We start from the raw sequence: 26663 nt of genomic DNA, 5'->3' as shown, positions 1-26663 counted from the left end.
GGCTGTTCCGAGAGCAACTCTAGTCCGGTCTCTTGCTTTGTCGGCCTCTCTCTTTCTCGTCCTTGCTTCATCAGTCAACGTCTTCTTCTGTTTCTTCGGTGCCTCTTTCATGATGATCGTACTGACAATGTTGCGCTAGCTTAGCCTTATACCTGAGAGCGTGAGAGGGGTCTATTTGTTTTTGCGGTAGGTGTGCCAGAAAGCAAGTCGAAGTACTTCCGCTCAGCTCCCGGGCCGGTCCAGCAAAGTTACATAGCGCAGTTTTTCATGCATAGGAGACAGGCCAATCGTAATATTAAAACTCATTCTAGCCGCACAATTTTTTTCAAGCTGTTATTTTAAGGTAGAAATGTTACATAGTATTGCTTTAAGCCACCTTTACAGACTCGGGTTAGTGCTCAACTTGTTTCCTACGTTATCACACCAAGTTATTTGGGATGCTGAGAAAAGTCTATCAAAAGAAAAGAAAAGAAAAGAAAAGAAAAGAAGAAAAAAAAAGGTGGACAAAGACTGATAATTCTCTCCATTATAGTCGGTGCTTTAGGAATCGGGCTGCTGATGACCTCCTTTTGATTTGGACACTTTAATCAAGAGCACCCAACGCCTGTGTTCCAGTCTCATTATGCACCAGAGCAGTAAAGATGAATATTGAATTAACTTCAAAGTCGGCCCAAAGCCACCGAGCTTCTGGTGCAAAGTGGTGTCCGCCGAGGTAAACTGCAACGACACATTGCGGTTGGTGAGTGACGTGACTGAAATGCATGTGGGAAATATTCAGATGCATTTTTATCCAGGCTTTCCTTTACTTTTTTTAGCCCCCTGCATGTTTCTGCATCCTCTGCATGACATGCATATCCCTCTTTCACACACCCCTCTTCCCTGCGTCTCAGCCTTGATCGACCCATCTCACTTGGCTCGCCGTGGGGGTATTGATTTTGATTGTGCACAACGGTGAAAAGTTGTGGCTCCTCGGGAGGACAGTAAAGTGAAATTGCCAACTTCTAGGTTCTTTTGTTCCAATAAAAACACCTCCGGGTGTCTGGAACACCGCAGACACCTACACAAACCCAGGCGTTTGTTAGACTGGGAGATTTCTGTGCCTCTAAACCTGAGGTTTGGCCGTCTCATGCAACTGATCAGCACTTTCCTGAAAAATTCAATTAAAAAGGAGACAGTAGAGGGAAAAGAGCACAAAATACTTAGTATTATGGGATTTTCCTATTAACAAACTGTTACACTAACTGACCCTTAAAGATGTGAGAAGCTGCTTCCCTGTCTACCAATGCCAAGGAAATCATAACACATAAAGGGGGCACTGCAGAAAAAGCCAGCTAAACCAGCTGAACAAGTCACATGATCTCAACAAAAACACCAGTGCAAAACAGACAGCTTCCCACTTCCAGCTGAGGGAAACGTCAAGACTGAGCTAAAATTCTCGACATGGCAAAAAAAGAAGAAGGACCCATGTCATGACAGAGATGACAGTTTCGTTGAAGGTCATTCTTCCGGGAAAACGCACAGAAACATCAAGGATAAAGATCAGGCGTGAATTCACTGCTCACAAATGAGTAGAAGTGCATACAAACAGAGAAACATATATATATACAGAGTTCTCCGTACCAGCTGCTGACATGCTCGTTGGCCTCAAAGCAAACCCCTGCATTCCACAAATAAGCAGCTCCGCCCGCTTTGGGACGGAGGACTGAAGCTGGACTCTCTGTGCCCTGCAGACAATCAGCCTCTGCCCTCCTAATGAGGCTCTTCTATTAGTCATTAAACGCAGGAGCTCGCCAGAGCATACCCCCCCCCCCCTCGACTGAGTTTGGTTCTCAACTATTCTAATTACATTTTGGGGGAAAGAGGAGCAGAGTTTTAATTGAACTGTTATCTTTCACTCGAGCTGCAGTAGAAATATAACACTTTTAACAGCAAAACCAATAAATGAGCAATCAAATGAAATGCTGTGGAATGAATGGCAAACCCCAGTTTGTAAGGACATAGCTTTTTTTTTGGGGGTGGACTTCAGGCAAGCCTGCCTGCATTGGCTGAACACCCAAAATCATTTTCTCTGTGTGAGGTGAGAACAAGACAGATGGAGGCCTGCGCGCTACGATGAATTAACTGTAAGGGCCCACGGTCATGGGGCAGATCTCTGGCCCTGTGGCACTACCACACAGCTTAGAGGTAGATGATTCCTTAAGGCTGAGTTATACTTCTTTTAACTGCCCTTGCGCTTTCTTCTTGCGCGTATGTTAATGGCTCGAGACGTTTATACTTCATTTAGCTTTGCCGGCGCTTGCGTGTGCTGCATGGCGATTCACTGCCAGGAGAGTAGGTGGAGTAGCGGGTTTTTTCAATGACAAGCCTACTGTGATGAAAGGAAATTCACCGCCAGGACCTCTTCGAGTGATTCATGCTTCTTCTTCTTGTAAATAGCCGGTATTTTGTCAGATTTTCAACACCTTGGGGGTCTAAACGACTACTTTCTCGCCTGAAAATGTTTCAAATGTTGCTAAAGTTATATATTTACAGAGTTTATAGCTTAAGCGAAATCAGCTTTTCAGGCCGGCTGATTTCGACTCTGGAAGGAGTGAAGTGCACTGTGTGTAAACGCTCTGCATGCTGTCTGATCGATCAGTATGTCGTTTTCAAGTAGTAGGCTTGCGTCTTTTCTTGCGTGAAGTTTAGAAAATTGAGGTGACACACGCAAGCTCGCAATGGGGGGCTTGCAACCGCGCAAGGGCTTGCGTTTCTTCTTGCGTCTTGCTTTGCGTCTTGCGTTACCGACTATAAACCAGGCTTTACATGTAATGAGGGGAGTGAGTGAAGATTGCCATTTTCTTCCTCACAAATTAGGTTTTGAGCCTAAAATCCAACCAACTGTAAGTTGACTCCAGCATCACTCTCCCTGTGAGGCTTTGAATTGTTAGCACCTCAATAACATACAGAAGCATCAGATCTGGAGCCGTGACGCGTGCAAACGCAAATGTCCAAAACATTTTTTCTTGAATCCTTGCTGAGATTTTCCACCGAGCTGCCATGGAAATGTAGCCGCAAACATTCTGGATCTTTGGCCGCTTTGCTGAGCAAGCGGAGCAAGTGTCTGTGCTGGTGAGAGTCGCCATTCACGCTCATTTCACCAGACCTGTTTGCTGCTTTCCTGAAGCCTGAGCACATGCTGAAATAAGCCAAGCACTGCCAATGAGACAAGGTCATCAAAATGAATGCATGGAAGCAAATCAGAGTAAAGAAAAAATAGAAAGTGTTTACTAATTTCATCAGTGCAGATTAGAAGGTGGCTCTGAAGAGCTTTCACAAATCTTAAATTGGAGCTGAACATTACATCAACATTTCTGTCGACCCTTTCTGGTCAACATGTAGCAATGAATGGCTTCATTTTCTAGGAAACATTAAAATCATGTAAGAAAATAGCACGTAGATTAGCGACACCATTGGCAGGCTCTCCCAAACCATCGTTCACATGCTGTAACTTCACAGTCTGCATATTGTGAGAGAAGATTTCGACTTGCACGATGACTCGTTTCAATTTAAACTGATGCATCATGCGGATTGTTCTGCACATGTATGCTTTCATTAAGCGTTCAGGCTTTGTACATTTAAAAACAACAAGCCAACAGTTGCATTAACTTTCTACAGAGTTGAAATCTCTCTCACTGCCCGACACCAATAGCCCCACCTGAAAAAATGTCAATGCCTTTTTCCATCAAGTCTTAGAGCGAAGCCAACACTGAAGCTTGAAAGTTATTTTGGCAAGTGAAACAGAGACTGAAGAACTGAGACTAACACATCAGGTACAGACTATTATAACGGGGAGGCTGAACTGTCCTTCACTGCAGTTGGACATCTTCCTCATGACAGAAGCACAACTGACAGAAACAAGCTCGCTAAGCAGAAGCAAACCGAATGCCCTTAAGAAATCCACATTAAAGAAATACAATCATTCTCGTCGTAAATGTGAGCTGGTGAAGCCAGCATTTCTAAACCGATCACATTCAAGGCACTGAAAACAATTACATCAACTGCAGCATTGCGACGAGCAATAAAGCTCCCATAAAGTATATATATTACGGCGAGGCCTTTATTCCTGGATGTTCCCACCTCGCTTTGAACTATAGAGTAATCAGAAAGCTGACAAACTGCTCTTAGATTAGTTGTGCAACAAAATATACCCTACCTGTACGCAGCTGACAAATTCTTTCTGTTCAAGGATGAAACAAACTTCCTAAAAGTTCATATCCGGAAAAAGAAGCTATTTTCCTGAGATAAAGGCCAGCCAAGCTGATCCTGCCTTCTGCTCTTCAAAACAAGGCAGAAACAAAAGATGGCTTCAGGGCAGTGTGGGAACTGAGGCAGAGATCGGGCCGTGTTCCTGTATGCTCAGCAACTCTAGTGTGGCTCAACCTGTATGGGACACATGTGAAGTGTGAACAGATAGAACACGTGCTCATTCGTCCGGCCGTGATCCTCTCACTGCCGCTCTGAAGAGAGTCGAAGCACCAAAATCAGCAGAGACATTTCAACAATTACAAGACACTAAGTTTTACCACATCATCAGTGTCCTTGCAACATGTCGGCCTTCGCCAAGTTATGTCCGGGGTTGGGAGAACACAGCTCTTTGGAAATGGAAGTGGTGGCCTGGGATCAGAGCGCACATCTGTTGTTTGTACAGCAATCTTTTTCCCGGATTCAGAGAAGTGGAGGAGAAAAAGGCTCTTTGAAAGCTCTCTCCGAATGCCTCGGCAGTAAGATGTGATGGAAGATCAAAGAGTGAGCGCACAGCGAATTAAAACACATGTACGTGCACAGAAACTGAAGCTGGGCCGTGCAGCTTGAAAACAGAAACTGGCGGCATGTGTAGATGACGACATCAGACCACCTACAATCCAGCCGAGCAAGTCCGACCACATACACTACACATGCGCTATGTTTTCTCTTAACAAATTTGCAGCTCACTGCTCTCATTTCGCATTACAGCCAATAAAAAAGGTTTCTCATCTCATTCCTAAGCGTTTAATAAAAGCCCAACGCAAAACTATTCCAACAAAATCAAACACATAAGCACAATATCTCCATCTCTACTCCTTATTTAGGCTGTAATTTAGTTTGCATGGAGGTCTAGAACAAAACAAAACCCGGTTTAATGATGGAGTAAAAAGGAAAAGTTTGTGGAGTCAAGTCTGCAGGAGTGATGAATGCGGGACTATTTGCCTTGTAAAAGCAATCCATCACAACCTCAGAGGGCAGAAGGAAAAAAGAAAAGCGTAAAGCGGCCGACGTACACGATGGAGTGATTACAAGCACCGGGACGGCGGCGAAAGAGTGCAAATAAAATGAGAATAGACAAGCGAGAGGAGCTGAGAGAGCGACTGTGTATCAGACGCAGTAAGTGTCTGAAGAGACAAACACACACCAAGTGACCATCTGTCTGCTGCAGTGTGGGCAGTGTCCCCGTCCTCAGGTTACCCCAGTCTCCAATTGAGCACCGAGATAAGGCCTTACGGAGCTCCCAATTTATCAAATCATCAGCCTCAACACCAAACTCTATCCTCAACATGGTTGAGTCACAGAACAGATCAAAAGATGGTGAGCCCCTTCTGGTGTTTCTCTTTGCATTTTCAGAAAAAGCTTACATGCGTTAGCACGACAGCTACAATAAGTTCTTCTGGCAGAGCGAAAAACTAACTCCCATGGCAGACCGTATGATCAGTTTCTGCTTCAAGAGAGAAAAGGTCAATTATAAGCTCCATTTTGATCTTTTATCTGGGTGAGGTGACTGGTTTTCAAACTAGCCATCACTAGATTATATAGGTTCTTACAGCCGTGGCTAACAGCCTGCAGCGCCAGCCTCAGATGACACTATCCACAGCCAACCAAGTGATTCAAACGTGTGTTTACCTTTCAGTGACGTCTTGAAAAAATTTGCCTAAAAAGTTTGCTTGACAATTAGATGGAAACGCACATATTTGGTGTGTCCATAGTGACCTGTAGTTCTCAATCAGAAACACCCCTCAACTGTAACAAGCAGATCCACGAAAACCCTGAGCTCCGGAACAGACCAATGGGTGAAGTTCCAGTGGCTACATCCATCTTTAAATACAGTCTGATTGCTTGAAAGGAGGACATTGCTTCAGTTCCTTGCATTTGCTTAGCACAGATAACGCTACCAACACTCTAAAGGTTACATGGCACCAATCTTAATAGACTTTTCCATTTTCTTGAGGTTGTTTTTTTTTTTTTAAATCACCAAAACCCTTTCTGCTTCTTACATTTTAATAAGCGTTTCTCACAGTCCTGCAGCACTCAGGGCCAGCTTTACAACTCTTGTAACAATCCAACCACATAGCTGATTTGAACTGCTAGGCCCATGGCTCCTCAGGTGTGATATGAACTCTGAAATAGAGTGAAACATAATATCTGCTTATATGAGGCATTTCAGCCGAGCACATCAACAAGCTCACCGAGAGAAGTGGCTGTCGTATTACTGGCAGACTGTAGGGCAAAGCACGGGGTCCAGGTACTGGGAGGGGGTGGAATGCGCAGCATATGGTTGTGATTAAAACGGGGGCAGTGGAGCACAGCGTTTACATTAGCATGCCGCCTATGGGGCAGCAGAACTTTATGAGGAGCTGTGCCAGTCGCAGTGCTGAGACCGCTATGCTGCTTCAAAACTGAAATAAGAAGGTTGGGTGGATTCTTCCACCCGTCTACTGTACAGGGGACAGCTTAATTCTGTTCATTCCTTTCCTCCATTTAAGAGGCTCGATCTATTTTCAGCCACGATGAAGTCACGTAATGCAACAGAAGAGCTAACGGGGGACCTCTTTAAGTCGATAACTTCATCTATCGAGCAAAGACGTGAAAAAAACCTTCCTATGATACAGCTGTCTGTTCCCATTTAGGTGCGAACGTCTTGATTGGCTTGCAGTCACAATAATAATCAATAAGTATTTAATAAAGAAGAAAACCTGACACAGAACAGGCCTTAACGAAGGCCTTATTCTAATGAAAAAATACAAAATGAGGCCAAACTGCATGAAACCTGTAGCCTTGACTGCTTTACTGTAAAATGGTGAAATACAGGAGCTTGAAACACCACGAGCACACCGCAGGGTTTTAACAAAAAGCTGAACTGAGTTAGGTGGATGGATAACGGATTAGGGGGGGAAAAAGGATGAGCGAAAGGGTTCGGGCACGTTTATAATCCTCCTGTTTGAGCTGTGGAAGGAGTCATTATCACAGACAAGTGCTCGTCTCTGATACAGGTGAGAATGCAGCATACATATCATGGAAAAAAGCCACAGCATTTTAAACAAAGGGATTAAAGCAAAAGTCCCACAACAGAGCATATCATCGGTCTGAATTTAACTGGAGCTTTTTTAAAAAAGGTTAAGTTTTACTTTATGGTCTTGCAGAATTTCGTGCAGCCTGCCAAATCTAATGAGGGAGAAAAGGGGCACCAGCTTGTTGCATTTTGTAGTGCATTTTACATGATTGTCAAACAGCCACAATGAGTTTGAGCAAGACAAAGAGTTTGTGCTTGCAATGAGGAAAAGTTCCTCCACAAGTGTACAAATCAGATTATTAACTGGGTGGAAAAACACCTCAAATGACATCACTTGAATCCACGTCACTTGGTGCTGAAGACGAAAGTTTTGAAAAGGGGAATACATTAAGAAATAATGTTCTGTAATAGATCAAAGACTCTAAATACAGCATTTGATTGGTTTAAAAAAAAAAAATCATGGAAACTGCTCTGATCTTATCAACTAATGAAAATAAGTTTCTATGCAGTTACATTATTCTTAATTAGAAAAAAAACAATCAAAAGACTCAATTTAAAAGAGAAAAACCTTTTTAGGTACATCATCATTGATCCAGGTTTCCTCCCTTTAATTTGTGCCCACTTGACTGGGTGCAGAGTATATGATGTTTCTGTCCCCGTTCTTTACTGCCACCGTGGAGACGAACAGGTAGAATTTGTGAGAAAAAGAATGCGGGTCAACAACAAACCTGACGCCTCTCTTCAAAACAGGAGATAAGTGTGATTTGTGGCTGCTGAGTACTCAAACAGTCCACTTTAGACTGATTAAACAGAAGGACAGACGGGACACGGCCAATCCCCCCCCGGACATGAAATATGAGGGTAATATCTATTGCAAGCTATTGGAGAGTCCTGACAGCTTAATGATTCAGTCGGGGATGTCTGACAAACACAAAGACGCAAACGGAGAACACTGCTGCTGTTAATTCGATTGTTGAATACCTTATGTGTGGACTAATTTCACAAACCAGTCAGACAAAATTCATATCGTTTTCTTTTCACTGACCAAATCTTATTGATGTCAGGGGGCCGGTGTGTTCGAATCCCTTCCTTTTCCATTCAAAGGTCACCTGTTGTGTGTAGGAAAAAAAAAATGTGACAGCGCCACGAGGACAGTGTAAACAGCACAGCAACTGTTTAGTGTGGGAACGCAAAGAAAGCCCGACACCCAGGGGCCACAGAGGAGGAGATGGGAGGAGTCACGCACCTGACACAGAGCGAGAAGGGGGTCGGAGATCCTCCTTTACGGAGAGCGAAGCGTTACTCTGACTTTAATGTCATGTGATGTAATTGGAGTCTTGGCGATATGAGCTTGGGGAAAGGCTGGAGGACAGGAGAGAAAATGAGTGAAATGAGAGGAGGAGGAGTTCTGAGCAGCGGGGAGGAAGATTGATTTTTGTTTCAACACAGAAATGAATCTAAAGGGGATAGGCTGTTGGCTCCATAAGGTTGTGTCAAGCCGACCACAGCCGCCTGAGAAACTACACACGCCCAGATTTTATGACCCACATGCAGTCTGTTCAATGGGTCCAGGAGAAAAACAGATCCCTACAGAGACACAGCGAAATTGAGTTAAAAATGGGTGTGAGCTACAATGCTAATGAGAGCAGAATGAGGTAATCTCTCATGTTTCTGGTTCCCACAGCTTAGGGCTCACAATTGCCTGATCGTAGCCGACTATGTTATGATCATTTGATTTTCTATCTTTTTTTTTTTAATGTTGGGGAGGAAAAAATTCAATTGAATAGGACATAAGTTCAGCTATAGAGGGAGAAGCAACAGCACTGCTCTGTCAATGAGCATCATCATCAGCTGATGTGTGTTACTGCAGTCTCGCATGAAAACAGTCAGGATAACTAACGGAGAACTTCGACCTTCGTGCAAACGCTATCTGCATGTCATAATAAGGGTGACAGATGCTGCCAGTGTGCGGCCAGAGCAGCTAAAGCAAGACTACATTTCTGGAGTGAACGGAGGATCAAACACTTCAGCTTTATGTCAAAGACTTCAGTTAATCCAAGAGTCAGGTTTTAAAGTCAGAGGGCTCTCATTTTTTAGTCAAGAACATCTGCCATCCAAGTTTCTGTATTGTCGCAGATGAACATCGTCTAATCCAGACCTACGTTGTCCGCCGCTCGTCATTCACTCCACTATAAATAGAGTGAGGGGCTCAGAGGTGAACCTAGGCTTAGCTGCCAAGCGTCAGGTAGACTGAAATTCCTTCCTGTGCAGCTGGTGATTAGCGGGGCAGAAACAAGTCAGAGAAATGGACCAAATGAGCAGATGAGCACAAAAAAACATGCACAGGAACAAAAAACAAAAAAAAATTCTAACAAATTGCAAAGATCTAGCCTCTCTTCCTCTCTTCCTGTGTCTGCTCCATTTCATCGGTGTATCGGTCAAGTGGGGAAATGTGTAGTGAGTAGGGTGTGTGTGTGTGTGTGTGTGTGTGAGCCAGCATCATAGTTTACATGCGTTTACATTGCTACCTTACAGGAATCATTGGTACTCAGCATTGATATCATCAAGTATTATTCAGCAAGTAGTACTCAGCTTAATTACTTGATGATATTAATACTGAGTACCAATGATTCCTGTGAGCTAGTGAACTCGTTAACATGGCCAGAGGCGCACCTTGTCAACAGGCAAGGCAGGCAACTGCTTGGAGCCCCGAGCCACTAGGGGGCCCCCGAGAGCTGAGGTGCATTCAATCAAAGATTGCCTAGTTACTTTATAAACTGTCTCTACAGTGGCGAACGTTCGTGGTGAACATGTTTTCTTTGAACAGTCAAATTTAAATTATTTAGTCAAAGATTGTTTAGTTAACATGCCATTCTATAATTCCAGAATTGCATTGTTGACTTCGTCAAACTCGCGTCAAGTTCCACTGCAGGCTATGTTCGCGGAGAACTAGCCCCTCAGAGTGTTTGCCGGAAATTCAAGGCTAGTGGAAAATAAAAACCATACTTATGAAATCGATATCATGAACAGCTTTACTTGTCACAAAGAATCTTTAAATGAACACAATTATGATTGAATGGCCAGCTACACCCGGTAGATAAATAGCAACAGGCGAATATCAAGTGCCAACGTAGACAACATAGTCTTTTTTAGTTATTTATTTATTCTTTACATGTATATTGTAAAAAATAACAATAAAATGAAGTTTTATTTCATATATTTTTCGTTGGTGTCAGATGTTTTGGTGACGAACACTGGTCGGTAGGGCCCCCTAGGATTTTTTTGCTTGGGGCCCCACAGACTCTAGAATCGCCCCTGAACATGGCTGAACCTTAAGAAAGGAAATACTATCCAAGTTCTGACAACCGTCACGCTACAAGCCAAGCAAAAGTGTGTTGAGCATCAAAATTTTGCCAAAGACCGAACTTTCATGGATAAGCAGCAGCCGAATACGAATCAACTGTGCTGACTCACATCCAACAAAGTCACAATTGCCTATGGAGAATGGCAACAAAATGTAGAGCTGGTCTATATTTAGAAAAGGCAAAACATGGTCACTATTATGACCTTGTTTGTGCTTGATGGCACACAGTGATTTAGGCAACATTTAAGATCTGTATTCAGGCCACACACACACACACACACACACACACACAGCCTGTGGTCAAAAGTCTGGGTACTTGGAGAACAAAGCAACACATTTTCTTCTGCTCTTTTTTTTTTTTTTTTTTTTTTTTTTTACAATGGGGAGCAAAGCTATGACATCACTTGTTTTCAACGGCTCTTAAATATGACTGCCATCGCAGCAACAGCTTTCCTGTGGAAACTTTAATGCAACTCACCCATATTTCTCAGCCGCCTTTCTCCAAATCTCTAACTCATCTCTCTGAAGTCCAGGACAAAATTTTCTGAAATTTCCATTCTTGAAAAACATCCTCAAATTCAGTCATTTGCTGCTCCACAAAAATTACGCCAAACTGAATAACTCGGGGCTCTAAAAAACACACCGTATGACTCCTTAACAACTGTTAATAACTGATAATTTGACTTCCACACCAAACCTGTTCATTATAAAGTTAAAAAGAGTAAAAATGAGTCAGTGAAAACTAATATCGTAAAACCTGTTCTGAAAAGAGCTGCTCAAAGTCACGGAAATTTCAGTCAGAGTAGTATTCAGAGGCCTCCTCAATAAATGTCATACACATGGAAAGCTTAAAAAAAAAAAAGAAAAAAAAAAAAAAAAAAAAAGGGCCTTGGTAGTGCCTCTTCGGTGCCTCAAGAGAATAAAAGCTTAAGCTAAAAATCTGAATTAAACTTCCTGCACATACAGCAGACTCGGCATTGCGGCCTTTAGTTCTTACACTTGAATTACACATTTGTGAAATTCAGAACTACACCTCTTGGCTAAAGTCTGAAAGCATAATTATTCCCATGTGCATAATGGTCAATGAATCCCTCTCACACAATTCGCCATGCCTATCTCTTAGCCCTTCCCCTCTGCATACCAAGGATTTGCCTAAGCTGGAAGTGAAGAAAAGCCACGCTATCTGGGAGGAGAAGTCTGTGGGGAGCAAAAGGTGCAGGAGAGCGCCAACAAATCTGCTAATGCTTAATGGTTAAACTGCATATTTCATCTAAAACCAAAAGGAAAAGAAGAAGGCTCTTAACTGAAGGTGGTAAGCTTCTCATATAAAACCATAGAAAATTATCCACTTTGAAGGTCTGCATTTGAACCCTGCTTACCATTTTTACAATACCCATCAATAAAATGTCTGAAAATGACAGAAAACACCTACAGTCAGAGGGATGTATTCACACGACTTCCTCCATTTCACCAAAAGTTCAAGGCCAAGGATTCAGTTAGCTGTTATAAGTGATAAAAAGTCTCCACACACTTCCGCACTGACTTTTAAAGCCTGTAAATTTTCTCCCTATCAATGAACTGATTCGTTGTGATCATTGTGGCAGCTCTAAAGAGAAACACCATCCTACCAAAGCAACATAATTGTCCCAAAATCAAGGGAGGAGCGAACTTTGACCAGATCTGTTCAACCAAGCTGTGGTACCTTGTTGTCTGTGCATAGGGATGGCTGGAATGTGGTCTGTCCTTACGCAAGCAGCTAAACAAAGTTATCTGCCTGCAGCATCATGAGACTGAAAGCTGCTGCTGCTCCTCTTCCCACTAATGTTTATCTACCATTTTCCAAGTCTGTGTGTGTATCCAGGAAGATTTTATTTAATAATCAGCCGTGCCCCTGGAGATGACTGGTGTCTTGGGATTTAGTACCCTGTTGTCGTGGCAACCAAAAGGTCACGCGACACCCCCCCTCTCTCTGATGTCATGTTTACACTGTCCAGATGAGCAGAGCAGATAAAAGACAGAGCCTGTCAGCCGAAGCTAAAGAGAAACTTTGTTTATTCATAGTCATTCATAGCGAATATACTATTAGGAAATTTCAAACTCGCTAAAGTTAATGAGACATTACGTCAAATAAAAAAAAAATAAAAAAAATAAAGGGTTGGACTGTCACCAGTGAGGAACCATGAGTGCGATGACAAAAGGGACACATGCAGGAGTGGTGACGTTTCCAGGAAACACAGCAGCCTCTGATCTCTGATCATTGCCTGGCTACACGATGCCACCAAGCACCGCCCCGCAGCACCTGACAGGTGCAGCGCAGGTATGCTGCAGTTTCATTCCAACCCGTCTAACCGGTCCGGCAACGGGAGCGCTGCCAACACACACCAGAACAGAGCTCATCACAGGTTAGAGGACACGACCGCTTTCTAAGTTTATTCAACAAGCACCGATCATAACCGACTGAAAAAATGCTGAAATTTCAAGAAAGAAAAGAAAACTAAAAAAAAAAAACTTTTGTTACTTACAGTCCACACCCCAGGGACTAAAAGTTGCCTCACTAAATATGTGTTCTTAACAACATTTACACTTTTATTAAAACCATAATGTCTTCCATTTCAATGTTTTCCCATCCCATGCAAATTCCATAGCTGAGTCAAACACGGGCCTGTTCCTGTGCTGCTAACCGACAGCAAACAACAGACGTTGTGATGATAAACAGCCCTGACTGGCTGCGTGGGATTCCAACCATTTCTACCAAACGGACAATGAACCTGTGGAGTCTGTGCGAAGCAAGCAAGCACACCATCTAACTGGTAGGAGAGGCGGTGTCTTCACAATTTTACAATTTCTGTTCCATCTTCTGGAAAGCTACATGGAATAAAATGAGACCTGTACAGTCTAAATGATGAATGTCGTCTCTCGCAGAGGCCCGAGTGTGACACCGTCAGGATTGAAGATTTGTCACATTTTTAGTTTGTGGGACTTTGTCATCTCATGGTTTATCACCCAGGCTCATATACTGGCTGGTGATATCTTACTGAAGATATACTGGTATAGGTGAATACTACCAAAGGTGGTAAGTATCGAGGAACTGCAGTTTGCCTTTAAAACAACGTGACCACACGAATTGGGTTCAAGATGACGGCCGTCTGACTATTTGATCAGCATGGCTGTCCAGCTGGTAAGATGTAAACAGACAGAACTCTTTGGGCTGTCTGAATTACACCCCTGCCAAATGCTCAATCATACAGACGCCTGTTGGATTCCTCAGAGTGTTCTCAAAACCACAGCGTCCTGAGCGTGTACCAAACTCCTCTGCAACGCAGAGCACAAAATGTCAAGAATACCTCCGAATTTCAACCAGAATTAAGAGCAAGGTGGAGACGAGCGACACAATGGAGTGAGGAAGTGACAACAGGATTTGAGCTGCAGAGAGTCAGAGAAGATAGCGACAGTGAAAATGAAAAGAAGACAAAAACTTAACAGCAGGGCTTGGTAACGAATGACGGTGCCAAATATGGCTTTTACTCTGCTTATCGCAGTCACTTTCAGTCTGGCGTTCCAGCTGTTTTCTGTGATAGCATTGTACAAACGCGTGTGGGGCTTTCTTTGAGAGTCTTGGGACCAGCACAATTCAATGCTTGTAACACACTCCCCCCTCGCTCCAACACAGAACTGCCGTGTGAACTGTTCAAAACATCGGTGTGACACAAAGAGTTCAACTTGTCCACAGTGACTCGGCATGCCAGTGGGCCACGGTCCAGTTCCAGCTGTCCGTTTATCAGCCCATTCCCATCAGGAAGAATAGAAATCAACTGCCCCTGAAAAGAAACAGTGCGTCTGTGTGCACTCAGAGCCTAAGAACCCCACTGGGAAATTAGATTTCTTGTCTAATTTATGAGCTCTGGTGCCTAACAGAGCATAAGGATATGGAGGGATGTCTGTGCTCACCAGCGATCTGCTGCCCATTTTTTGCTAGTAGGTTTTAAGAAAATACGCGATTTTCTACGTATTAAAGAAATTGATGCAATACATCACTGGTATTGGAACTGTCATTTCACAGAAAGGCCCATTGAGTGGAAACATCAAAGAGAGCCTTGGGGGGGGCTGTGAGAGAGATTGCATAAAAAAAGGCATAGAGGCATGCTGATGTTGCCTAATGCTTTTACAAAATGCAGCAAGCTAGGGAGTTCCCCTTCGAGGAGCAGGAGGACAGATCTATTCTGTTCACAAACTTTAGAAACAATCAATGTGAAGGACATGCATTCATTAAAATGCAAACAGGCCACAGCTTTTCCTGCAAAAATGAACAGTATTACTACTGAAGCGCAGCTCGACTACTGTGCCAAGCTTCACCAGTATTCAGTCACCGTGTCCGCTTCGAAATCCAGCAGATGGGTGACATTTGGGCAAGGTGCAAGAGCACTCGCTGAATTCTGGGCAACACTGTGGCCTGTAAAATAACTGCCAGTGACACACAACTGACACCTGAGAGACACAATGCTAATCTTGCCCAGGCCCAGCTATGTAAACACTGCATTCCTACACAGAACAGTGAAGAGGGAAACAGTGGTGGGTGTGTGTGTGTGTGTGTGCGTGTGTGTGTGTGTGTGTGTGTGTGTGTGTGCGTGTGTGTGAGTGTGTGTGTGTGTGTGTGTGCGTGTGTGTGTGCATGAGACAGACAAAGAGTGAAAAAACAAGACAATACCCCTGCATGCAAACTTGGGGGAAACAATACTGCAGGCTCTGAGTCTGCGTTTTTAATCAGAAAGGCATGGATCTTTTAAACAAATTTTAAAAAAAAAACAATAAAAAGAAAGTAATGAGCGTGTATCAGTAATGTAAACCTTCAGCTAGTAAAAGGACATGGAAAATGGATTTCCAACACAGCCCATTTGACCCAACACACAACTAAAGATCACATGATGCCCTCCTAAAAGCTTTGCAAACAGCAACACTGGTTGGCTACGCATTGGTAGAACTCAGCTTTTCAAAGGCTCCATCAAAACCAGAGTCAGAATGCTGCTGACCAGCCAGTCACTAATGTGAAAACAGGGGCATGATGGCAAACCTAGAGGCGTCTGTGTAAATACATTATCTTGACGCATGGCCCTTTTTACATATGGGTATCTGATTAGGCTGGCAGTGACACAAAGATCCACACCACTGACTGCACACTGTCTCCTCTGTCGTTTTCCATTAAGAATAAAAAAAATGTATTAAAAAAAAAAAAAGATCCACAATGTGAGCTCACAGATTTGACACTGGAGATCTGGTCATTTCAGCCAGATTAAAATGCTAAATCTGGCAACCAGAAAAACATGCAACTGTCACAACTCTATAGGATAGCATCTCTGATATGATAACATTTGATAATAAGCCCCCCATTTAAATGGTTGTGACTATCGCGACGATAACTTTGTCCCTTCCGTCTCCATCTGTGCTCCTATCAGTTTAAGCTTAGTGGTGCTGGTCTCCACCTTTTGAATGCGTAATGTGACAAACTGTCCGCTTCAAGTTATTGGGGTCCACCTCAAAATATACAGCTAAAATCTAACTGCTTTAAAAAGACGCCCATTGACATTCCATCTGTGACCGTGCAATAAACATGATGGGCCAAACCCCTGACGAGGTAACACGCAGACCACACGAAGCATCTCTGCAGTCAGCTCTGAAGACTTCAAAAGGGTTAAGTATTCATCAGTTCACCCTCTGCACTGCCTGAGGGTGAACTAGCAGGGGCAAAAAGCTGCATCCCAACTAAACCGGTATGAATATTTCATTCCTCATGGTGCAAATGTACCACGGATCTCATCCTCTTAGAGCAGGACTGTGACAACTTTGCAAACTGTCAAACTGAGGGAAACTGCGACAAATGGTCATGTAAGATGAGCACACACATACAGTAAGAGAATCAGATGGCTCGGCTGCTGACACCGATAGTGATGGAGCCTTCTCACCCGCTCAAAGACGTCACGTCAGAACTCTACACGCTAACGTCTGTGACTGAGGTCAACGGTGGCGACCCCAGTGACCTCTTAATTAAGACTCAATCATTGTCCCCGTCTTTGCTAATTAGCTTCCGCTTTTCTAATTAAGATACACTCGTTAAGCCGGAGCATTTTATTCACTGTACTGTACAGTTTTGGAGGAGCAAAGTCGGGACAGCGTGTTGCTTTTGTAGTTTATATTCCATAGTCCTCCTGACCTTTTAAGAGCTCAATTGCTCATTGACCTTTAAGCGCCACTAGCGCACACAGCGGGACGGTGTCAAGCGATTCCAAAACAATCAAAGCCGACAACCTGTCTCAGAGCTGAATGTTTTCTCCAGTTTATAACACAACTCTACTTACAATTTACAACTCTAAGGATATTATTTTGTACTCCGAGCCCAATTTCAATTAATTTTATGAACAGAGGAGGGTCATTTTTCATGGGGAAAAAAAAAACAAAAGTAATCCTGTGTCTCAGAGTCATTAAGAGAGTGTTGATAATGTTTTACTCGTCCCTTCATCTTCAGCGTCTTGCTCCTTGAACCTGATTTAACCAGGGCAGCGTATGCTCTGGAGTCACTGGACCTTTCATTTTGTTACATTTATATCTGTTTTCTAGCAGGCAAATTACAGGGAGAAGTAAACAAGCTGAAATTATACAAAAAGCTCCTCCAAAATCTGTTTTTGCTGTTTAGATTGAAGGTTTTATTGCATTTTTTTTTTTTAGCCATTCAATTTAAATGAACAGGCGTGTCCAAGTGTGACTTAGCCCCCCATCGGCCAAGCTCAATATTTTATTCAACACACATTTCAGACCAAGCAGTCCACCGGTAAAGCACAATTACACTGCCATCATGACATCACCAAAGGCCATTCGGTGTCCTGAAGGTTTACAGTCAATACACTACACACACGTGCTTCTCGATCAAGGTCACCATCACACTTCGAGGGAGAACTGATGGTTGCCCATCAGCTGTGCCCACACAAACCCAAAAGCATGTACTGGGACTGTAAACACTAAAACAATCTAAATTTCACTTATCTTTCTTAAAATGCAGCCTTAACTACAGCAACTCTCCCGGATACTTGCAATTTGAAATGCAGTGTATTCATTTTAAAAAACGGAGACTGCTTGCTTTGGATTCTGCTGCAAGTAAATCGAGACAAAACTATAAGCAGCTTATAGAAAGAAAACCGAGCAAAGCTCAACCTGTAATTGCACGGCACATCTTCAAAAAAAAAAAATAATAGTTGCGTCTATAATTGTAAATGTTATTTCCTGTGTCCAAACAAAGTGTTATTAATCAGTCTTCCTCATTTCAAGGGACAGGGGACAGAGTGGGATGGCAGCGCAGTACTGTCAGTGTGTGCAGCTCCTTTCTAAAAGCTGGGACATTCCCATATGGAGAAAACAGATGAAAACATGAGAGGAAGGCGATGAAGAGAAGAGTGGAGCCAGGATAGATGAGCAAGAGCTGGAAGGATAAGGACATGTAGCTCAGTGAAGCATTGTTGTGTACAGTATAGTTTCGACTTCAAGATTTGGGCTCTTGTGGGTGATCACTACTGACACAAACAGACACACTCGTGTCCAAATCCTCTTAATCAGGGCTAGATCATTCTCTGAATCTGTAGATGCGCCCATGTTTTGTCTGCATGTGGATGTGTGTGAATGAGCTTTCCAAAAACATCACATTAATAGGATTTGTGTAAACAGACCCCTCACGGTTATACTACAAGGAACCAAAAAGATAAGTTCACAATGCACAACCGAAGCTAGCGCAACAACAAGCTGTTACCCCTAATGACAACAGATTAACTATGTGTCCACTGAGTGCCTTTTTTAAAAAAGTTTTTGCATCTCAGTAAGTCAAATATGCTAGAAATGTGGGTTAGAAAAGCACAAGCTGATAACAATGCTTCCCTGTGTAGCCGTACATCCCCCGCTGATTAAGAAAGAACTTCTAAAACCTAAAACTTTTCGAGCAGCATTTTGCTTCTGGGTCCAGCCCCGACCTTATTATTAATGGCCACAGCCACTACAAATCCCATCATTTTTTTTTTTTTCCTTTGTCATCCCCACTGGAGGCATTACCGCTTCTCATCCGAGTTTAATAGCAGCAGAGCTGACAGAAAGACTTGGACACGTCAGCCTGTTCAGCACGCAAGCACACAAACACGCACGCACAACATCACCATCCGCAGGCATACATACGATATTTTCCTCACTTTGTGCGAGCCAAAAGACGAGCGCCGGTGCAGACAATTAAGTATATGCTATATTCTGCATGTTTTTTATGAATTTTTATGTTGTAGTGTTGTGAAATTATTTTATCAATGGAGAAATTGAGCAGCCTTACTTTGTTGTCTACAGTAGTAGATCAACCCTCATCTTACTTTGAAGCTCCCAGCTCCCAGAAGTGACGTCGACGCAGCTTCAGCAGCAGAGAAGCTATCAGGCTTGTGTTGATGATAATAATAAACTCCTGGACTATGTACAAACTTCCAAATGCATCGTTTTGTGAGTACAGACCATATTTGTACTACTGTAGAAGTTTGGTGTCATGGCATGTGATTTTAGTGTGGTAATTTTGGAGATACTGCCAGGTTCCGTTAGCGCTTGTACTAAGCTATTCAGGATAACTATGTAACTCAGCTGATGTTCAGCCAATATCGAAAAAACTTCAGGTGGGCTACTTGGCTGGATGTCACGGTTCAAATGACCCCAGGTTGAATCTACTCCGGAGTATCGCTTTAAGCAAACTTGGTTCAATCATAATCAGCACCGGGGTTGTTAATGTGAGGGGAGGTGGGGTGTGTTTTATCCCAAAATTTAAAAGTACCAGTTGATTTGTCCTTCAACTTAGTTGGAGATTGGAGGCTAAGCAAAGCTGTACCTCCGTGAGGAGGATTATGCTAGCCTGGTAGCTAGATTTTCAGTGTAGGAAAACACAAAGGACTTTCAAGTAGATTTGTCAACTCATTCGACCTGTTGGGTGGGTTAGCACTCACCAGTCACTCCACCAGTCATTCCTGTGTGTGATCTAATGCTCGCTGTTACATAGCTGTGTGTAGTTATACGGCTGTATGACAAATACTCAACACATGACCGCTGAATGTGGGTGTGTTGACAGGTTCCCCAAAACTGGTTTGGATAACTGTAAAAGGTTATTCAGCCCTCTCCTTAGTTAGCGCCGTTCAGACGATGCTGCATTCGCTGTACCTCAGAAGAGGGAAGTCGAAACTCTTTTGCTATTGCTTTTTGCTGTGTTAAATCGCATCATTACCTCTGCCAAGGAGGTTATGTGATCGCCCGAGTTTGTCTGTTGGTTTGTCTGGATGTTCGTTCGTCTGTTCGTGCTGCAATCTTGCGACCTGCCACAAGGTGGCGCGACCTCAAGGTGCCAAAGCCAAACAGAGCCAAAGCCAGACAGAATGCATATTGCGCAGATTTGCTGTAATTAGCACAACAAAAGATTGCAACGGTAAGCCAGTGTGCATAACTGCATATAGCGTAATAATAACTGCGAACACTGCTTCCTGACAGAACACTGCTTCCCGACAAAACATTATAATAATAATAATAATAATAATAATAATAATAATATTAATAATAATTAATAACGGTGAACACTGCTGTTCAATAATGAATAGGGAGAAGGGAATGCCTCTTCTGCTGACAGCGCCAAAAAACAAGTAGCCCACATCAGGAACGTATGTCCATACATGGCTCGCTATCCACAGGTAGGTTGGCGGTTGGCAGAGGTCTGCACTCTCTGAGTGCATTTCTAGTTAGTTATATATATATAGTTATATAGTTACTAGGGGTGGGCGAAAAATAAAAATAGATTCATGTACATATCGCAATTTTTTTATGGGATGATTTTAAAAATCGATTTTTCTCCCCTGAATCAATTATATTACGTCATATCCGTGTCCAGAAAAACTTCATCAATTCATAACATTAAGTTATGTTAAAACTAGCCCACATTTGTGCTGTGTGGACATTTCAATTCATTTTGTAACTGTAAACTTTAAAAAATGCTGTACATGTTAAGTACCTCTTTTTGTCTCAATTGAAATAAACATCAGCTGCTGGACTGACTGACACAGACTGATGTGCATTGTTTATGGGAATGACATTCATTCTAGAAGTGTATGAATCAACTTGTTTGTTTTTTAAGGAGGAAGAAAATTGCAATTACTGATTATATCGAATCGCACTACTTGTAGAATCGCAATTATCAAGAATCGTGATAGAATCGAATCGTGAACAAAGCATATCGTCCCACCCCTAATAGTTACACTTAGCTGAAGAAATTAGTACTTTACTCAATGCTTTAGGCTACATCTCAACAAGGAAATCTTGCTTCTGATCGGTGGCCTTTAATCTTTTTTTAAACCGGCAGAAGTTAGAAATTCTGATTTCCCCCTTTGCGATTGAATTAACCATCAGGGCAGCACCAGTAGCAGCCATTTCAAAAAAACTAACATCAATGAAATATTGCCACATGAGCAACTGTTCTTAATGTCAGCTGCAGAGTCCAGAGTTTATGGAGCTGGTGTGTGATGGAGGAATTACAACGCGAGTTCTCAAGGGTGTTATTAAACCACCCAGCTCCAGTTTATGCTTCTTTTAACAATTCGCGCCAAAAATTAAGATCAGTAGCCCTTGAAATTGTAACCAATCAACATTACAGCCTATAAACAAAGAACTGGCCTTAAGTCTTAAAGATATATTAATCAGGCTCTTGTCACGTCAGGCTTCAAAGAGAGACACATGGAAACAGCTCTCCTGATCTGAAAGGTGCAGACAAATGTAACACGCATCCGGTCTTAATGACTTAAAGATCCATGAATCCTGATGTTTCTCGGCATTTCAGGCTCTTATCAGGAATTCTCGGCAAATTCGTCAGAAAACGCATTCCTCGACTGTACATATCTGAGGCGAGCAGACAAGTGCGGCCTTCAAAAGGGAAATGCCTCGCTGCCTCCCCCGCCCTGCTACACTCACCATTGTAAATTAGCTGGCCTTTCTCCGTCTCTGACAGAGTGTGTAACTACAAGCGCCAAGTGTGACCAATTCCTATTCACACTCAATATAACAGCCTCTGCTCCAGCTAATTAGGAAAAGAAAGAAGACTCTTCAGTAAACAAGAGAGACGACCGCGCACATGTGCTTGTGTACCTCCTGCTACATTAGTGAGGCAGCATTTCATGGTCCATTTAGTTGGTAACTGAGTGTCCTTCCAGTGTACTTAAATGCAGAACTTAATCTAAAAGTAAGCAGGATGCTTAGTGTAGACCGTAGACACTTCCCTTCTCTGTTCCCCACACACACACACACAATTGTATAAATGTAAACACACACACCCTGAAATTAAATCCATAGATCTTTTGTAAGCCGGCTGGAAGGCAGGAAGTAAAGTCGCTCCGCCGCTGTTGGACAACACAAAAGGTAGTAGAACGGCTACGGCAGGAGGTGTGTCCAACTTCCTGCTGAGAGAGAGGAAGTAAACACTTCCATATGCAATCCCTGCCAGGAACACTCGCGCACAGAGCTTGGAGTTACTGCAGTAACACGGTGTTGTAAATCTGAGCATGCAGGCCCTAGTTAGGAGCTCACACCACCATATCAAAGAGGATGTTTTCTGCTTCCAGGAATTTATAGTTGGCGAGGCCTCCTTCATCACACCAGCTCTATGATATAATGTAACACTGAGGGAAATAGACCTCTCTCCATGCTGGAGCACGGAGCTCCCTGACAGGTCAGGATGAGAAACTGTTTTACCAAAAGAGGATTCAAACTTCTAACGTGTGCGGCAAATCCTCTTTAATGAAGCGACGACACACAGTATACCTCCCGCCCGGGGAGGGGGGGGGGGGGGGGGGGGGGGGGGGGCCGCACACCCACGAACTCTCAGCCACTGCGCCCCTTTTTCTTTTTCATATCCGGAAAGAACGCGCAGTCATACACAGATGCTGGCGTTTTAATTCCCCGAAGGCGGTCACTGGATACTGACATAATACCCCTACTTCACTAAACACACATCTCACTCGATTACAATAATGATCTTAAATTGAGATCTTAACATGCAAGACCGCAGGCGCATGCATGCGGGCAGCGTGTGCACAAAGACCGGAGCGCGATGGGGATCTGGTCTCAGTCTGAAACCTCTGAGTTGGGATTTTGTATTTGCGCATCATTGTGCAAATTATCTCTAGTCTGCTGGCATAAGTGGAGCGCATGGAGATGAATATCCATAAAAGGAGCCCCTGCGATTGATCAGATTGACTGTCTTGATGTCTTGTCTGTATGACATAATGAGATTTTCTTTGTGTAAAAATTGCAGAAAAGTGCAGTGTGGAAATAATGGTGCATTACACTCTCAACTGTACTAAGACAGGGTCAATACCTGCTTAGTAGTGAAGAGTACCTTTGCATGTCTCTGTTTATTGTTTAATCACACGAACCACCTATTTTTCCATAACTTTTACTGGAGCAATAGACACAGAGGAGGAATTCTTATAGCCTGGGCTCAGCAGCAGTAATGAGGGTGTGTCTTCTGTAATGCAACTTTGCGTGTGTGTGTGTGTGTGTGTGTGTGTGTGTGTGTGTGTGTGTGTGTGTGTGTGTGGTGCTCACAGGTCTGAGGAGTTCAGCGGGCCCCGACAGAACAACGTTAACCACATCCCTTTATACAGCCGACAGACGATGGGAACACCAGTGAACCAAGACGCCGCAGCAGCACCTCTCCTCGCATCTCACTTGATTAAAGTGAGAAAATGGAACAAGCTCCGAGTAAAATTAGGTCACTTAGATTTTACAGATGGCCCTTGTTGCCAAGCATATTTTCCCAATTAGGGAGGGAAATTCCCAGACAGCGTGAATTATTAAAAACTTGCAATGGAATCTCATCATGTGACGTCGAACACGGCCGCGACACCTGACATTCGCAGATGGGTTGTGGGAACAATTAAATAAATAAAAAGGCGAGCTGCAAACCCAGGCTCAAACCGGGGGACGAGTTTCCTTCGATTGTGCCAAACTGCAGGGAGAATGGGGGGGGGGGGGGGGTGTGACAGTCAACTCTGATGGGTCTCCTGAAAGTGTTCAACAAACTGACGTGGCATTTTCCTGTTTACACACTGAACAATATCATAAATCAAAGAAACGTCTATTATTTTTAGAAAAATAAACACCCACCAGGAGTCTATACTACGCTGGATAACTTAGCGAAGGGGATTACTGCTACTTTAAGCAGTTTTCAGCGTCACAGTGTTTCCACTCTTCCATGGGTTTGAGTTAAGAAATCAAACTTGCAGACATGTAAAAGAAGCACACCTGTGGGTCTGAAGGAATAAGGTGAAAACTGTCTCACAAGCCTCAAAAGTACACTTTTCTTTTTTTAAATAAACTACTTTTAATTGTAGTCGGGGCCGCTGTTCCTGAATGATGCGACAGTGATATTCCAACACTTATCCATTCATTGTTTTCCAGCATTCCTTCCCAGATTAGACTGGAGCAACTGTACTGATTTTAAATCCCGCACGCTTTACATGTACAGGATCACACGCTCTCCTTCTTGTGGGCAACTTTTTTCCTCTGTCAAACTAACCATCAAACGTTGCCGTTTCAAGCTGAAGTAAGCCCTCTTCCACCCTACACTTCCATTTGTGAGCACATGTTACACCTGATTTGACCCCCACTCTAAACCGTGTTACTGACACAGAGGGATCAACAGCCAACCCCGACCACCAGTCAGAAAGGAGGAGGAGGAGGAGCCATTGTCGGTCTCTGTTTAACACGACCACTTCAGAACACACCATGGCCTGGCACGCCTGTAAGTCTCTCAGACAAAGGAAGAAGTGGCAGAGGTCTTTGCTGCTGGCAGAAAGGGGCAATGACATTACAGGCGGGTGCTCATCAACCCATCGATAAACATCATCCTTTATTTCCCAATGGGAATGTTGGACTCTTTCACACGCCGCCATGATTTCCTTTTAAATCACTGAAGGAACACGTCTGTGTTGGATTCCACACTGTGACAAAGCAAATCCGAGTGGGCCCCAACATATACCGCTGCCAGCGATCACAGGTTATAAATATGTGAAATTGTCCTTGAAGAATGGTTGCTCTTTTTTTTTTTTCCCCCCTCCCTCCCTCCCTCCCTAATCTTCATGGGAAGTTAGTGTAGCCCAGGCTGGCTCTGAACATCCTCTCAGCAGCGTGCGTTGCCATGCTGGGAGCCTGTCAGGTTGGCTCAGTGTCAAACTCCCCTACCATGCTGAATCAAGCTGACCATGAACAAGCCACACCAGCCACACTGTCCTGATGTTCACCTTTTCTGTTTGATGCCAAAGAAATGCTGCCTGTCGAGCCTGTTTGAGAAGCCATCAGATGCAGGGACAGCCGCTGAGTCTGCTGCTTTCTGTGGGAAATGTGCTTTAAACTTCAACGTGGGCGTTGCTCATTTTTTTATATCTTTTCTTTTTTAAACAATTTCCGTCATTTCACGGGGTTAGGAAGAACAGAACAAAGGGAGAGGCTCAAGAAACAATTAGTGTGAGCCTGGATTGTGTGAGCCTGGATTGTCCCCCCCTTCTCCTCCCCTGAGATCGACAGGTGGGAATATTAGTCTGGAAAAAGAGAGCATACTCAAACTAAAATGTCATTCTAAAAAAAAAAAAAAAAAAAACCTGTAAATTCATTGGTTGATAGTTTTAGAGCCTTCTCGGTCTGGACTTTATCAATCTATGTTCACCTGGCAGAACTCATTTTAGGGTCCCACAAAACTTCCCAATACTAGCATGTTTCAAACCTTCCATTCAGGCCAACATTAGCATAACTGTGCGTTTTATGTATCCCGAATTAAAGTCGGTTTCGAAAGAGGGGAACCGGTACACAAATTATTCCTTGTAACACTTCGTCATAAAAAGCAAAACTGAAAGGGCGAAATTTTGAATGAAGTTTGGCGTGTGCCGTTGCTTCTTCCAGCACCTACCTGGCTTGACAGTTTTCAACCTCACTGGACCTTTGCAGTTCTTTATCACCGTCTGTATGTCGTACAAGGGTAATCCCGAAATCGAGAGGTTCTCCACCTCCAGCAGCAATTCTCCTTCATTTAACTTCCCACCATTGTAAATCACCACGTCCTCGTTGGTTTGGCCGATATAAGCGAACTCTCCATACTCCGCACCGCCGCGCAGCGACACGTTCAAGTCACCGCGGGCATCTTTACCCACAGCGCATTCATTCACTCTGAAGGTCCAGTGGTTTTTCTTTAGCGCGGGTTTGGACATTGTGAACAGTTTTGAGCCGACACCGAACCAGGTGGGCTCTGTCACCGAGATGAAAAAGAGTCACAGTTAGCGTTGCCTCTCACAAAGTAGACTTGTATCCGAGTGAAGCGCCGCAAACTTTCCTCCTCTTCCACAGAAACATGAGTGGCTCCTCCGACAGTGTCGTCCCGCCGCTTGCCCGGGGTGAGAAATCAAGCCATACCCGTCGGATCTGAAATCTCTCCTTGCTGTGTAAATATTGTGTTCATTATTGTCCAAACATCCCTGCAGTTTAATCCTCCGTTACCGATGTCATTTTAAATCAGCCTCGTGTCCACTTATTTAGCCCTAACAAAAAAAAAAAGAAAAAAAAACTCACTTGAATAGTGTTTCTTTCTTTGCTCGAGTTTCCCCTCCTTATCAGACCGTTCAGTTCACCGGTGGCAGGAAGTGTCCTCGACTCTTTTAATCAGGTACGTTGTTCTCGTGTGTTGAGCTGAATCTGAACCAGAGACTCTGAACTCTGCTGGGAAAGTGTTGCTGTTCGCGCTGCATTCAAGTGCTGTCGTTTTTTTTTTTTTTGGGCTTCAATAGGAAATCCCATGAATTACCACCACCTATGAGACTCTTATTCACATCTCGGAAAATATACGTAAACATAATTCTGTTATTTTTCTTTTACTTTATCTTAACACTGTTACCTCTCTATTTCTATTTTCTCTCA

The 26663-nt window shown here is 43.4% G+C and overlaps 1 protein-coding gene across 6 annotated transcripts in view; it reads right to left on the bottom strand.

Annotated features, from left to right (window-relative positions):
- magi1b (membrane associated guanylate kinase, WW and PDZ domain containing 1b) overlaps nucleotides 1-26459 on the bottom strand; it is a 119660-nt gene extending 93201 nt beyond the window's left edge. For all 6 annotated transcript variants that reach the window (XM_075460419.1, XM_075460418.1, XM_075460420.1 and 3 more), the window contains exon 1: nucleotides 25663-26459. In XM_075460419.1, the coding sequence (XP_075316534.1) occupies nucleotides 25663-25960 (298 nt within the window). In that variant the 5' untranslated portion in view covers nucleotides 25961-26459. The remainder of the gene's footprint in view (nucleotides 1-25662) is intronic.
- Between the last annotated feature and the right edge of the window lie 204 nt (nucleotides 26460-26663).

This window comes from Odontesthes bonariensis, chromosome 3 (assembly GCF_027942865.1).
Source record: "Odontesthes bonariensis isolate fOdoBon6 chromosome 3, fOdoBon6.hap1, whole genome shotgun sequence".
NCBI classification, from domain to species: Eukaryota; Metazoa; Chordata; class Actinopteri; order Atheriniformes; family Atherinopsidae; genus Odontesthes; species Odontesthes bonariensis.
The sequence above is the reverse complement of the archived record's forward strand: the minus strand, read 5'-3'. Positions and strand labels throughout refer to the sequence as shown.